We start from the raw sequence: 13404 nt of genomic DNA, 5'->3' as shown, positions 1-13404 counted from the left end.
GGAGGATAGTAAGTATTCTTTTATTGTGACAGACCTGCTCTCAAGTTTGTAGTCTCTCTTGGCTACAAAGGTTGGTTGGCTCCTCTTCTCTCTGGCCAGATAATCCCTTAAGGACATGGCCTCCATGGCTAGGGCTGCTCTATTCAAAGGAAAGTAAGACTAGGATGTGGGTTTAGGAGCAGAAGAGTGGGGCAGGGCTGAGGGGGCTACAGGGTATCCTGTGAGCCCAGGCGGGGCGCTGGGTCCCCTGGAACAGGCTGCTGGAGGCAAGGATAAATGGTGGCTGCAGAGTGGACGCCCCGGTTCCCGGCTGGAGCTGCCGGTGCCCAAGATGGCAGAGACAGGGCTGAGGCTGAGATCGCTGCCCCAGTCCCAGGCCGCTTTTCCAGGCACAGGGCCTCGTCCACCATCTGCACTGCCCTCTGGAGGAGGCAGAAGGCCGTACATAATGGAGCATTAGCATCCCTTGTCTCCAGCCCTCAGCTGAAGTTTCTGACCCCAGGAAAGGAAGAGACTAGAAATTTGGATCTGCTTTTCATTTAACAAGGTAGGAGGTTGGGCTTGGAGAGTTCGATCTGCTTACGGCACCAAGGGGGAACTGCCCCTGGGACCCAGGGCTGCGACTCCAGCTCAGAACTCCTGAACCAACATACTGCTTCCAGCCCCGGCACACCTGATCCAAGGGTTCCTCTGCACAGGTGTCTTCATCATCTGGCACTTCCTGGGCCCCCGCTGTCTCCTTCCTTGGGTGGGGAGCCTCATATACTCCTTTGACTCCTGATGAGGGACGCAGTGCGGGCTGATGCCCAGGCTGAGGAGCCATCATTCCCTTGACCTCTCCCAGCCCCTCCCCCTGCCCTCCCCTGAGCCTTGCTCCACGTTCCCTACTACCTCAGAGGATGGCAGCATAGCTCCCAGGCAGGCCTTTGGCCTCCATCCCTTTCACACCCCCCGCTGAAGTTTCAGTGCTTTGAGTTTCCCTGTGCCTCTTTCTGTATTGCCAGGTCCCTGCGAAGAGGCCAGGGACCGCATGTGCACATGGGGGAGCAGGGAAGATTTGTGCTGAGGTCAGGGCCGGCCCTGTACCCAGGCATTCTGCCCCCATAGACCTCTCCCATGACAGCAGGGACCATCCTGGATCCCTGTCAGAGGGTGGGTGAGAGGGTCCCAGGGTCCCCTCACCTGATGGAAATGAGAGAGTGGGGAGCCTGCTTCTTGGCTGAATGGCCTGCTGGCGTCTGGCATGAAAAGCAGATGGCTCAATTTGGCTTGGCTCCTTTGTAGAGGGCTGGGTTGCCTGTGCCCCGTGGCCATGGGCCTGTAGAGGGAAGACTGGGCTTGGGCTGTGGATGCTGGCTCTTCTTGCCTTCTCTCCTGCCAGGCCACGCTTGAATGCCCTTGGTGTCTGCGGGAGCTTGGGAGAGATGCCATCCATCTTCATAGCCTGCATGCTCCCTCCTGACTCCCTCTTCCCATCAGGCTGCCTTATCCAGGGACAGAACAGCTGGTGCCTGGCACTCAAGAAGCCCAGTGAAGCCAGGCTGTGCCCCCGAGCCCCCCAGTGCTCACTGGCTCATCTTTTGGGAGGGCTCAGGTCTGGGATCAGCTGAGGAGCGGATAAGCTCCTTTGGATCTTGCTATGTCAGATATGCCAGTTTTTTCTCCCAGCATCCAACCTGGCAGAAAGGCTTTAGGACCAGCAACTCAGTCTAAAGATCTTCGAGGAGCCTGGTTGAGCTGTCTCTTAGACCAGGTTCTGGTCTGGCCCCTGCCACTCAATAATTGTGTCATCCTGCACAAATTAGTTCACTCCTTTGAACTTCAGTGTCTCCACTAGAAAATGGGAACGATAACCTCTGTTTCACAAGGTGACTGAGAGGACGCAGGGACACGTGGTGAGAGCCTGAGCTGGAGGAGAGGTCAGCCAGTCACCCCTCATCTTTCCTGCCTCCCGTGGCCTCCCCCATCACCTACCCGCTGCTTGTGAGGCCTAGACTTTGGGTCTGGAGGGTGCCTGCAACAAAAAAAGAGAAAAAGTTTATAGTAGGCAGAGAAAGGCATGGAATCAGGGTGGCTTCCGCTGCTCTACCCTGCTACCCACCGCCTCACACATACATACCAGCAGCCCCTGGGCAGTGAGGGGCTAGGCACCAGCAGCTCCAGATAGGGGAGGGCCTTGAACTCATCCTTTCCCACAGCCACATAGTAATGGCCATTCACCAGAGCCTCTCTTGCTGACAGTGGGAGCCCTTCCAGGGTGCAGAGTCTGGGAGAGACAGGTAGGTGGGTAAGGGCCAGTAGACAAGATCCCTGTTCATATTTAGCAGACTGTGACGGGTTGGGTACAACTATTCCAAGGTACCCTTTGGCCACTTGCCCTCTGGACATCTGGGCCAGTCTCCTAGGCTCTGCCGGGCTCCAAGGGCTCAGCATAGAAGGAAGTGCCATTTGGGGAAACATGTTTTCTTTTGCTTTGTTGTCCTTAAGGACAGCCGAAAACTGTAGGGAGATGCCCTCCAGGGACTTTTGGGTCTCTCAGTCCCCATACTCACTTGCACACAGCTCCGGTCTGTAGTTTGGCCTTCTCAGTCAGGAGCTTCAACACTGTTTTCCAGTCCTCGCTGGCCGCCTGGGACAGCTTCAGGCTAAATGGGGGACTTAACAGGTCCCCATTCCTGAACACACTGGGACAAAGAGCAGCCTGGTAAGGAGAAGGGTCCCTAGCACTCCCCACGTATGAGAGGAAGAAGGGTAGCACAGGGCCAGAAAATGGTCTAAGAACATTGGTCCATTTTCACCCATCAGGCATGTTGGGACTTTTTATATCCCCATCAGAGACCAGGGGCTTCTGGAACAATCCCACCCACCTCTTGGTCTTACTGAAACAAAATCTGTGCTCCTGCTCCCGACACCAGCACTCACTGGATATAGCAGGGGGAACCTGCTGGTGGTCGTGGTCCACAGGTCCCATCACATGGGCAGTGAGTCTCAGGAGGATCCTGAAACCCAAGTCAGGCCCTCAGATCAGAAGACAGTTGAGGCCTTTGGTTAGGGGTGGGTTCGTCTGAGGTGGGTAGGGTGGTTGAAGGAGGGGACAAGGAGGGATGGGACTGGTCACACCTTTCACCAAAGGGAGCTTCTCCCTCCCTGAAGTCACATTCCAACCATCCCCTTGCCCTCGTGTGTTTTACAGCTTCCTTTTTCCTTTGGGGACCACAACCCGGAGGTAAAGGGAGAGGCTGGGAAAGGAGCAAGGGATAGCATCTTGAAATCCTGCACCCCAGGAAGGGTAGCAGCTGGCTCCAGAGAGGGTGTGGAGAGTGCCCCGCCTCCCAGCAGCAGATCCTGCTACTTCCAGGGCCCCTGACTTCCCAGACTGAACTGGGAACAATCCCAAGAGCAGGGAGAAGACAGAGGGCTAGAAGCCAGCACCCACCCACCCACCCCCACTCACTGGTAGTCTGCTGCTCTTTCCACCTGGAGCCTTCCGTCCAGGGGGTAAATAGCTGAAAAGACAGATGGGTCACAGGTCATCTCGGGAGCCTGGGACCTCAACACCCTGCTAGCTGCCTGAGTGAGGGTCTGGGGCTCAGCTTAGCAGGTATCCATTCCCACTGGGCCAGTCTCAAGACACCTCAGTCCAGAAACATCCTGACCTTTGAGCCTGCCTTAGGGCCCTGCATCAGGCTGACCACCCAGACCGGGGTCTCAGACACAAACCCTTAAGATTAAAGGTCAAGAGAAACTAGTTCATTAAGCATCTTACTGTAGCTCAGAAGTTTTCTCATTCATGAGGTTTTATCTCATTTTCTAGAAGACTGAAAGCTAAGTACTCACCTAAAGTAACACAGAAGTAACAGGTGACAGGGCCCAGGTTCTAAGTCTGAATGACTTCCCACCCCTCACTCCTTATGCTACCATCAACAGCTCAGTAGCACCTGGAAGCTCAGATGCTCAAATTATTTTCCCATCTTGGAAGGCATGGCCCCACCCTGCAAAGGGGGTGGCCCCAGCCCAGTGGGGAGCATAGGAGACCTAATCACAGCAAGGAGGAAGTGCTGGATGGATTTAAGTGTTTGGTGGTGATGGTGGTAGAATCCAATCAAGAGCCTTTGGAAAAAGGGGCTCAACCTGCTGGAGAATGTTCTGGTCCTGACGGTGGTGGGCATGAACATCAGACTTCACCCAGAGCCATGACTCCACTATTTGTTGGGTACTCTTAGGCAGGTTTCCTTGATTGTCTTCTAAAGAACAGGGATAAGACCACCTCCTGCGTAGGGCTGCCATATTCCAGAGGAGAACACGTAAAGTGCCTGCACGTACATAGTACTGAACACGTGCTACTGCGCTTGCAATTACCTCCCTCCCAAGGCCCTAAGCAGCCCCAGCCCACTCACTGCAGCTTGCGGAATCTTTCAAAGCCAGCAGCCACATACTGCCCTCCGTTCTGCAGGTCCGCCAGGTCCGTGACAGGGTGGCCATGACAAGGCGTATAGAGGGCCCGCACAGCCACTGGGGCCTGCACAGCCGATGTCACCTCACAGAGGAAGGTCTCCAGGGTGGGAAAGCGGCGTTGACTCACCACCAGCTGGCAGCCTGGGGAGAAGGGGTCCCCATTCCGGTATACCACTACCCTCTTGGCTGCTGGATTACCACCACTGGCCATCGTGTCCTCGGCAAGAGACGCGGAGCTGTTGCCCGGCAACTAGGCAGGCTGGGAGCAGTGCCAATCAGAGGCGGAGTCCTGCTCCCTCGCCCAGGAAGGTGGGGAGAGACTCCGCAGGAGCATCTGTCTGTGTTCAGGGTCTCATCCAGCCACACAGAGTAGGGTGGATCTGATCACTATACTGGAAGGGAAGACCCTGGGGCTCAGTGAGGGAGGCAGTGGTGGAGATTGCACTGAAACACAGATGTTCCGATACTGGATAGAGGGAGGAATTCTCTGAAGCTCTCTGCCACCCTGCAGCCCAAGGGCTGAGCTCAAAGGTGGATCAGCTTTGGGGACTGTTCCTAAGGATGGCCAGTCTGCCCCTGGACTGTGGTTCCCAGCCAGCCCTGGGGAAGATGCCCCATGCCAGCAGGAAAGGAACACGTGGGCCCCAGTGTCCTAAACAGAGGCAGAAGACAAACACAGCCAGATGCAGAAGCCAAGAAAAACCTTTATTCTCCACCAGGCTCCCCACTTTACTTATCCCAGGTAACTCCCTGCCCCCAAATTTGGAGTAAGCCACAGGCGGAAGATGAAAGAGTATCCTCCCACCCCTCCCTATACCGGTGCCAGCTCTCTGCTCCAGCTTCTCTTGGCCCCATGAGCCACCAATGGCCAAGGGCAGGAGGTAGAGCTAGTACCAGGGAGCAAGGATGAGGCCCTGGCTCCCCAGGGTCTAGCCTGGTGGTCCTGTTTTCCATGGCTTGTCCTTCCAGTGGTCCTCTCCTGTGTGGGCAGACTCTGTCAAAGACAGTTTCTTAGGTGGCCTCGATCGCCATGGTACAGCCCTCTGGTTTGTCGATTGTTCATGGCTAGGTTCACTGGAGGTTCTATCTCTGGAGCTTTTCTCACTAGGGATCTGGCCCTTGGGTGGCTTAGTCTCCCAGAGATCCTGGCCACCATGCTCTGCCAAGGTCTCATCCCAGATGCCATGGTCCTCTGAGAGGTCCAACTCTCGTGGCCTAGCTCTTTGCAAATCAGGCTTTTTGCGTTCTGGCTTTCTGGGAGACTTATCCTCAATATCCAGGTCCTCACCGAGTGTGGGCACCTGCATCCTGGCTTTTTCAGAACAGTAGCCCCTAGGTTCGAGGCCTTTGGGGATCTGGTCCTCCGGGACTCTCATCAACTGCAGGCAGGGCCCTCCACGGTGTGGCTCTCTAGTGAGCCTGTTCTCTAAGGCCTGGTTATTGGATAGTGTGGGCAGCTGTGCTCTAGCCCTCCTGTTGCATGGATCCCTGTACTTGACCCCAGCAGTGGTTTTGTCTGTAGTGGCCAGGCTTTCCAGGGACTTGTGGGGTTGTGATTTCAGCCTCCAGGAGGAGTTATCTACATGGTCTGGGTCTTTAATGGTCCTCTCTCTGTAGAACTTGTCTTTCAGTGGTGGGCTTGTTTGTGACCCAGCCCTCACACAGGTCTGAGCCCTGTGGTCTGGGCACATGCTGGGCTTGTCTCTCATCTGGCTCGCCTCCGGGGATGTCAGTGTCTGTTTGAGAATTAGGTACTGTTGGGGAAGAGAAAAGACACTGTACCAGGCAGGACTGTCTGAGCATAGCAGGAGGCTTTTCCCTAACCTCCTCCCTTGGCCCTAAACGTGCAGAAAAGGCTTCAAATTAGTGGCTACCTCCTTACGGCTATTGATGGCCTGTTGTAGCCACAGCAGTTCCATGGCCAAGTGGCTGTGGTGGTACTGGAGTTCCTGAAGCTTGGTCTGGCTGTGGGGCAGTTCTGGACCTACAGCTTCTGTGAAGGAGGGAGGGAAAAAGGGAGAAGGCTTTTAGGGGTATACAGTGGGCACTGGCCTATCATTTGGCCCTGACACTCTCCTCCTGCCCACCCCTAAGTTGCCCTTAACCAGGCATCGGGAAGAAGAGAGATGCAGCTTATCTAGCACAAGCCTTTGGCGTTTCAGATGGGAAAGCTAAGGCTCAGAGAGTGTCAGGGGTTTGCCCTCAGTCTAGGCAGAGAGGTACCTGGGTTTTCCATCCCTGACATAGCTCTGGTCTCCTCTTGGCTGGGATTCCTGGCTTGCCTGCTGTGCTCATCCTGAGGCGGGGGACTGTCACCTCTGCAGGGAAGACTTCCCGAGTTTGCTGAGCTCTGTCCTGATTGCTTCAGCATCATCTCCCCAAAGACAGCTTCTCTCTCAGGTTCTTTACATGAGAAGCGGCCCCGCCATTGCTGTTCTGGATTTGGTGCCCTCTCTTGGGGTTTACAGGTCCGATGGGATTTTGCTTTCTGAGAAAACAGAAGTAGGAGAACCTGACAGCTAAACCTTCCAAATTTCTGGGTGCCAAGATTTAGCGTATAAGGCAGTAAGGACTAAGGACTGGGATATGAGGAGTGGAGTCTGCTGGTCCTTCCATTGAGAAAAACTTGTCAATAGGAAGGGTGGTTTCTACCATTTCCTCGAATCCCCTGCCCAGGTCCCTCCTTTCCCTCCCTTTTTCCACTGGGGTGTGTACTACCTCTGGGAGAAACTGGGGCCTGGGAATCCAACCCTCTGTCCACTGAAGCGTGCCCAGGTCACCCTCGATTTCGCGTACAACAGCCTCATACTCATCTCGCAGTCTCTGGATGTGGCGTCGGACCAAGAAGCCCCGGACGCAGGCCTGGTGTGGAGAATAAGGGGAAAGAAAACGCTTATCACTGCAAAAGTGGGGGGATTCCTGGAGGATTCTCCTGGAGAGCTCATCCCAGTGACTCTAAGAGGGGACCTGGCCGCGGGAAAAGGATAGGTGACGCTGTCAGAACAGTCTCCGCGGGTTCAAGGGAGGATGCTGGACTGGATCCACCTCTTCGATGTGAGGCCTTTCCCGCCACTTCCTGGATCCCGCAGGAACGTGTGGTGGGAGTGGAAGGCCGGTGGGGGCCCGTGGGTCCCAGCACTCGTCAGGGCGGTGGGGGTGGGTCGGTAACTCCGGAGGCGGGCACGAGGGTAGGTGGCCGAACGTGGTAGCTTCATCTCGTTCGAAGACCCCAGTCCGAGACCCCGTGGTGGGAATCATGCACTCCCAGCCCGCTCCGCACCTGCAGCACCGACACCCCGCGAAGCAACCGCTCCCGCTCCATCCGGGCGCCAACGGACCTGCCGCCTGCCGCGCGCCTGCGCCGTGCGTCACTAGTCCGCGCCGCGCACAGGCCCCGCCCCCGCCGTCTCCACGGCAACCTTGCTCCTCCCGCGGTGGCCGCCAGGTCCTGGCACCTGCCTCCAACTCCAGCTTCCAGAACTACGCTGGGAATTCCAGCTCCTGAGCGGTTCCGCCTAAACCAGTGTGTTGCGCAGCGGTGTCTCTGCGGAGGCCCGGGCCTGCGGTCCCCGGCCGAGTAAAGGCGCAAGGAGGGGAGGGAGCACACGGAGCCGGTGTCTTTCTTTCTGGTTTAATTTCATCCAGCGCCCCCCTCCCCAATAGCACCTGGGGGGCCGCGGAATACCCGATCGAGTTCTTAAAAAGTCACAGTTTGAAGGGAATGAGAGAGGCAGTCTGGTCCTGGGTCCGACACCTACACAGCTGACTGCTCCTCAGGCTCGGCATTCTCGGCCAGGTGCAACTTCTGTCTGTACCAGTCAAGGATTGCGATGCTTTGGACCCCAGTCTTTCCAGCCCTGTCTCCCCATCCTGAACAGGCTTAGTTTCCTCAATTGCACAAAGGGGCAGGGGCGAAGGACTCAGGTGGTCTGTGGTCCAGGTTGCAGTCCACACCTGCCCTTCTTGCTGGGTGGCTTCCCTCCCCTCCCACCAGCCCCCCTCCCCCCGCCCGCCTGCTCTTTCGCTCTAGATCATGCAGTTACATGCACCCGCACTACTTCTGGCTGAGACTAGATGCGGAGATCATCTAAATCAGTGAAAAATAATTGTTGAATGTTGAAAAAGTAGAAAGACATCAGGCAAGTTTTGCCATGGTGTCAGTAAAGTACTTGCAAAGATTTTCTGCCAACATGGGGCTTGAACTCGTGTTCCTGAGATCAAGAGTACCCTGCTCTACCGACTGAGCCAGCCAGGGGCCTCACTTGCAGGGATTTTCATAAGTAGATAAATCACATTCCCTGCAATGGCTTTTCTCCTGATATTCGGGAGAACTCTGCATGGGGGCAGTTTGTGGCCAATTCCGCTTTAGCAAGACTGAAAGAGGAGATGTTGGTTATATTGTAAATAGTCCTAGAGGGTGGTGAGGAGAAGAAAACTGATTTCTTCTGTGGGAGGTGGGGACACATGTACATGCTGCAAGGTCCCTTGAAAAGGATACATAGAGTTACTAAGATCTTCCAGCTGTCAACAGAGAGAAAAGGAGGTTTCTGTCAGGAGAGGCACCAGGCCCAGACCCAGATGCTTTTCCAGCCATCTTCTGGTGGGGGTTGAGGCTCCATGCACCCCCCAGCTTTTCACCCCGGGTCCAGGACTAGTCTTAGGATGATGTACCTCCCCCACCCTCTAATGTCCCCAAGAACCAAAGCACCCAGCCCTGACCCACATTGCTAAGCAGCTGGTCCAGGTTTCGGTCGGCCATCGTCTTCTTCTGCTCCTCTGGCAGTCCCTCAGTGACCCCGTCCTCTTCCTCCTCCTCTTCCTCCTCTTCTCCACACACGTCTAGGCTGAAGTGCAGCCGGGCCAGCTTCTCCTGCATCTCCCGCACGTGCTCCAACTGCTCAAAGGAGCATTCCTTCCCTGGACAACACCTGCCTGAGCCCTGGGAGCAGCTTGGGACCCTGGCCCCAGCCACCGCCCAGAGACCAGGCCCTCCAGCCGTGTCTGCCCCCGCCCCCACCCTCTCAGCCCAGCCCATGGGACTCACCGAAGGCCTGCAGCCGGCCTGAATGAAAATCATTGAGGAGGTTCAACAGTCCCCCCTCCATCTCATAGACGTCCGTCCCTTCGGTCAGAAACGAGTGCTGCAGCGGGGTGCCTGCCGAGCCACCCCCACTTCCGGCCAGCACCGGGCGGCATTTCTCCTTGCCTACCCTGGGTGGGGTAGGCATGGACCATAGTCACAGGGTGGGGGCGGTCTGGTACCCCAAAGTCTTTTATGCCATCTGTCTATGCACTAATTCATCTTCCTATCTACTCCCGACCATAAAGGGATGTTTGTTCTTCTCTTCTACCCTGGCACCAGGATTGGGAAGGGAAGGGAGCGGGTGAGGAGGGGGAGGCAGAAGAGGTCAAAAGAAATCTTTTTCTGCAGATGACACTCATAGCCAGAACCATGCCTGGAAGGCGGCTTTGGGGTTCTCGTCTGAGCCCTGCACTCATTCCTCCCATGGCTCTGGGTGAATCACTTGTCCTCACTGGGGACAGTTACTCCTTATTGCCACTAGAGCCCTCTTACCTCTCCCAAAAATGTCTTTCTGCGCTCTTCTATTTCAAAACGGTTTTGAATTTTCTTTGTCCCCAGGAAAGCACTGAAGGACCCTTCCCAGTCTGCCCCTCCCTTACCCACCAGAACCTTCTCTTCTGTCTCATTTCCTCTGTTCCTGCTCCAGCCCTGAGCTTCAGTGACACCCTACTGTGGTCATCCCCAGCCATATCTCTTGGGCAGGTAGTGTGCAAAGCCACAGGGAGGCACAGTAATGGGAGAAAGAACACCTGGTGCTTAGTGGGACACTAACAGGGACACATTTAGGGTAAGATGTAAATTCCCTACCATTAAGAAAAATTAAGCAGAAAATTCAAATTGTACTCCTGAGCATCCCCTTACCATCTCCTGCTCCATGACACTCCAGGGCCCCCAACCGCCTGTGATTCTGGGAACCTTCCAGGCAATGTTTTTCTTCCGTACTTATGTCACGCAAGCCCTTCAGCTTAGACATTGTCTCTGCCCTGTGTGCCCCACAGCCTGTCACTTTCCGGCAGCATTGCTCATTCCCTGCTGAGGGCATCAGCACAGTGTGGGATCCCAGTGACCCATCTAGCCTTTTCCCTACACTGAGGGCAAGGACTGGGTCTGAGGCATCTCCAAGTTCTTAGTCCAAGGGAAGGCATCAATCATTGCTAAGTAAGTAGGCTAAGGTTGGCTTTACTTCCTTCCCACAAGGCTTGAGTTGGGGGTCCCTCCCTCCTTGCCCTACTTTTCTTCTGTACCCACCTCTTGAACTTGGCTCGCTGCTTGGGGGATGGCAGATGAGGGAGTCCCAGGGCTAAGGAGCCACTGTGGCTGGTGGGCACGGGGACCCTTCGTAATGTGCCCGGGGCCTGGGCTGGCTGGGTCAGGCAGGGCTTGGGACTCCTTTTCTTCTTCTTGTCCTCCATTGGATGCTGGCTGAGCCTCAGGACCCACTGAGACAATGAGAGGCTAAGTCGTCACTTCCCCCAGCACCCCCTGAGAGCTGCAAAGGAAGGGCCCTGGGAACTTCTAACTGTCCCCTCATACCAACTGGGACCTCTGTCCCCTTCTCTGTCAAGTATGGGCAGGGCCAGATGTTGGCGCCTCACTGCTAGGGTCTTGGATGTGTAACGTGAAGGACCTTCCGTGACCCATCCCAGGTCTCCCACCTGGCCTCCAGCCCTAACTGAAAACCTGAGCCCTGCGTGAAAGGGCTGGACCAGATACCGTTCCTCTGCTGTTGGGATTTCCTGTCCCAGGAGCTGAGGGGGCGGGCCTGGGAGAGGAAACACGGAGGGGAGGGGCAGGGTGGATGTGAGCTGGCAGGAGAGGCCAGTTGAGGATTAGGGGTGTATTAACTAGACCTTCTTCTATTTAATCGAGTGTCCAGGCAGATGCTGACAAACCCTGTCAGCAAAGGGCGGTGACCAAGGTGTGGGTGGGGGCACCTGGGAAGACCTCGGTGTCAAGCAGTGGATGGGGGACGGAGGGAGAAGCCACAGCCTGCGGGACAGGGTTCACTGTGGGTTCCGCTACTTCTACACTGGCATCCCTCCTCTTCCGCCCACCCCCAACCGCAAACATCAGGCAACTCCCAGAAGTTCCCTGGGACAGGCTTCCTGCTGCTTCACCGTCCCCGGTCAGAAAGGCCCTGCTCCGCTTCAGCTGCAGCCAGGGTGGGGTGGGTGGTCGGGCAGCTGGCTGTCTTGGCCTCCAACAATGGCTGCGCCTGTGGCTGGTACCGCTCAGCCTCCGGTCCAGCTCCACCCCCTAAGTCTCAGGTCTGCCGAGGTCCTCCTGATGGAGGCCCGGGGCCCTTTACAGGGGCTTTCCCCAGCTGCTCACTCCAGGCTGCAGCCACCAAGCCCGCGTCTGCACTCTAGGATGGTGGCGGCGGCACTGGGGGCATAAGCATTGAAATTGGCACCCGGCTGGCTGTTCCCCAGGGGGTGTGTGGTGGAGAGGATATAGGAGCACGTCCTCTGCCATGCGTTGCTGCAGCTTGGCCCAGTTAAAGTCTTGATAGAAGAGCAGGAGCCCCTGCTTCCCAGGAATGGCTGGGGGCCACCTAGGATCTATTTCCTACACTCAGTGTTCAAAGCCGTGTGCCAAATGGATCCCTCAGCTGGGGAGCCAGGATCCGAAATGCAGCATCGGACCCGCGATGTTCCACACCTCCCCACACCCCGGAAGCGGGCAACTGACCTGGAGGTTTGGGGTCTGGAGTGAGGCAGAAGCGTGGTTCCCTCCGCTTAGCGCTCCCCTCCTAGAGAACTGAGCGTGTGGAAGCAGAGCTTGCAGGAGGTAATTTGCATTTAAAGAGAAAGTGACCTTTTTTTAGTGCTTGGGAGATGGGAGGAGCCTACAACAGTTACCAGGCTGCCCCTCTCACTGGACTTTACCTGCCCACCCGAACTACGATGGCTATGTTTGTTGTGTGATGGCAATCTAAAAATCTCACTTTCCCATCAGTTTTGGGGAGAAGCTACAGTCCCTTACAAAATGGTGCTGGCTTTGTCAGAAGGCCAGGGTGGAGGGATATGGATGGGGGGGGGGAGAAAATGGACACATGTAAAATATATATAAGCATACAAGATATATATACACATAAGCCTATAAGCAGCAGCAGCAGGAAGAAACTACAAGAAAAGACTACCATCTATTGAGTCCAGGTCCCGTTAAGCATTTTATGTGCGTTTGATCCCTGTAACAATCCTGCAGGAAGTTACTGTCATTATCCCCTGTGCTGAAAGTCAACTATAGTCTTGAGGGCAATACCACTCACTCCACAATACCCAGACACTCCTCACTGGTAAGCAGCGGAGGCTATATTCAGTCACTGATGAAGTGGTGGGACCACGCCTCCTCCCTCCCCTTCCCCAGTTCTAGGAGACGCGTGTGGGGAGCACCAGATCAGAGGAAGATCGGTGCCATTACCTGGCACTTGACCCCAGCCCCCAGGAGGGAAACCTGAGCGCCACATGGAGGGCGACCCAGCGCTGCCCGCACTGCCTGGGAGGCCAGATCAATGGGGCAGCTATTTAAAGACCTGGCAGAGGCTCCCAGCTCAGGTCCCCAGAGAACCATCTGATGCAACAGGAGACAGGCTTATCCTTGGCCAGGCTGCCCTGCAGTCTCAAATAACTGCCCCAGGGCAATGTGCAGAGCCCACTGTTCACCTTCCCCTGCCAATGGGCAGGAACAGCTTTCCTGCACCTAATCCTTCCCACAGGCACCCATGCAGGGGCTCTTTTCCAGGTTCTTCCAACACCTAGACTGTTCCAGAAGGGGACACATTAACCCAGGACTTTTTAAATAACCAGAGGTTGGAGGGAGGGGTCTGCACAGGCAGAGAGGACAACTGGGAAGCTGCTGTCCTC

General features: G+C 55.9%; 3 protein-coding genes across 6 annotated transcripts; all 3 read right to left on the bottom strand.

The window, feature by feature from the left end:
- Position 1: 1 nt before the first annotated feature.
- DCDC2B (doublecortin domain containing 2B) lies at positions 2–5000 on the bottom strand. 3 transcript variants are annotated; one of them, XM_025926077.2, is made up of 9 exons: positions 4398–5000; positions 3455–3506; positions 2923–2999; positions 2553–2684; positions 2120–2266; positions 1975–2014; positions 1183–1318; positions 674–777; positions 2–422 (listed from the first exon to the last, which is right to left on the bottom strand). In XM_025926077.2, the coding sequence occupies exons 1-9, from the start codon at positions 4664–4666 to the stop codon at positions 207–209; spliced, it is 1173 nt and encodes a 390-aa protein (XP_025781862.1). In that variant the 5' UTR covers positions 4667–5000; the 3' UTR covers positions 2–206. The 3 variants fall into 3 exon arrangements, with proteins under 3 accessions (XP_025781862.1, XP_086572448.1, XP_086572447.1); XM_086716322.1 differs by lacking the exon at positions 2–422 and having other exon boundaries at positions 522–777; positions 1183–1414; XM_086716321.1 differs by lacking the exons at positions 2–422; positions 674–777 and having other exon boundaries at positions 779–1414.
- Positions 5001–5139: 139 nt separating this feature from the next.
- On the bottom strand, positions 5140–7851 carry IQCC (IQ motif containing C). The gene is made up of 5 exons (XM_025912528.2): positions 7736–7851; positions 7174–7317; positions 6679–6943; positions 6330–6448; positions 5140–6209 (listed from the first exon to the last, which is right to left on the bottom strand). The coding sequence occupies exons 1-5, from the start codon at positions 7775–7777 to the stop codon at positions 5385–5387; spliced, it is 1395 nt and encodes a 464-aa protein (XP_025768313.1). The 5' UTR covers positions 7778–7851; the 3' UTR covers positions 5140–5384.
- Positions 7852–8070: 219 nt separating this feature from the next.
- CCDC28B (coiled-coil domain containing 28B) lies at positions 8071–12332 on the bottom strand. 2 transcript variants are annotated; one of them, XM_025912163.2, is made up of 6 exons: positions 12230–12332; positions 10787–10977; positions 9500–9666; positions 9179–9372; positions 8954–8976; positions 8071–8264 (listed from the first exon to the last, which is right to left on the bottom strand). In XM_025912163.2, exons 2-6 carry the CDS (start codon positions 10948–10950, stop codon positions 8210–8212), a joined length of 603 nt encoding a protein of 200 aa, XP_025767948.1. In that variant the 5' UTR covers positions 10951–10977; positions 12230–12332; the 3' UTR covers positions 8071–8209. The 2 variants fall into 2 exon arrangements, with proteins under 2 accessions (XP_025767948.1, XP_086572449.1); XM_086716323.1 differs by lacking the exon at positions 8071–8264 and having other exon boundaries at positions 8469–8976.
- Between the last annotated feature and the right edge of the window lie 1072 nt (positions 12333–13404).

Source organism: Puma concolor, chromosome C1 (assembly GCF_028749965.1).
Source record: "Puma concolor isolate L17-30 chromosome C1, mPumCon1.1.hap2, whole genome shotgun sequence".
Taxonomy (NCBI): Eukaryota; Metazoa; Chordata; class Mammalia; order Carnivora; family Felidae; genus Puma; species Puma concolor.
This window is presented reverse-complemented; position numbering and strand designations above follow the sequence as displayed.

Excerpts from the sequence above, each read along its gene's own strand:
- DCDC2B (XM_086716321.1), bottom strand. The coding sequence starts at position 4,666 with ATGGCCAGTGGTGGTAATCCAGCAGCCAAGAGGGTAGTGGTATACCGG. Across the intron at positions 3,507-4,397 it reads GAAAGATTCCGCAAGCTGCA|CTATTTACCCCCTGGACGGA; the intron begins GTGAGTGGGCTG and ends CTGTCTTTTCAG. Across the intron at positions 2,685-2,922 it reads GGTTCCCCCTGCTATATCCA|TGTGTTCAGGAATGGGGACC; the intron begins GTGAGTGCTGGT and ends TCTTTGTCCCAG.
- IQCC (XM_025912528.2), bottom strand. The coding sequence starts at position 7,777 with ATGGAGCGGGAGCGGTTGCTTCGCGGGGTGTCGGTGCTGCAG. Across the intron at positions 6,944-7,173 it reads GGCCCCAGTTTCTCCCAGAG|AAAGCAAAATCCCATCGGAC; the intron begins GTAGTACACACC and ends CTGTTTTCTCAG. Across the intron at positions 6,210-6,329 it reads CCATCAATAGCCGTAAGGAG|TACCTAATTCTCAAACAGAC; the intron begins GTAGCCACTAAT and ends CTTCCCCAACAG.
- CCDC28B (XM_086716323.1), bottom strand. The coding sequence starts at position 10,950 with ATGGAGGACAAGAAGAAGAAAAGGAGTCCCAAGCCCTGCCTGACCCAG. Across the intron at positions 9,667-10,786 it reads CAGCGAGCCAAGTTCAAGAG|GGTAGGCAAGGAGAAATGCC; the intron begins GTGGGTACAGAA and ends TACCCCACCCAG. Across the intron at positions 9,373-9,499 it reads AGGCCGGCTGCAGGCCTTCG|GGAAGGAATGCTCCTTTGAG; the intron begins GTGAGTCCCATG and ends GGTGTTGTCCAG.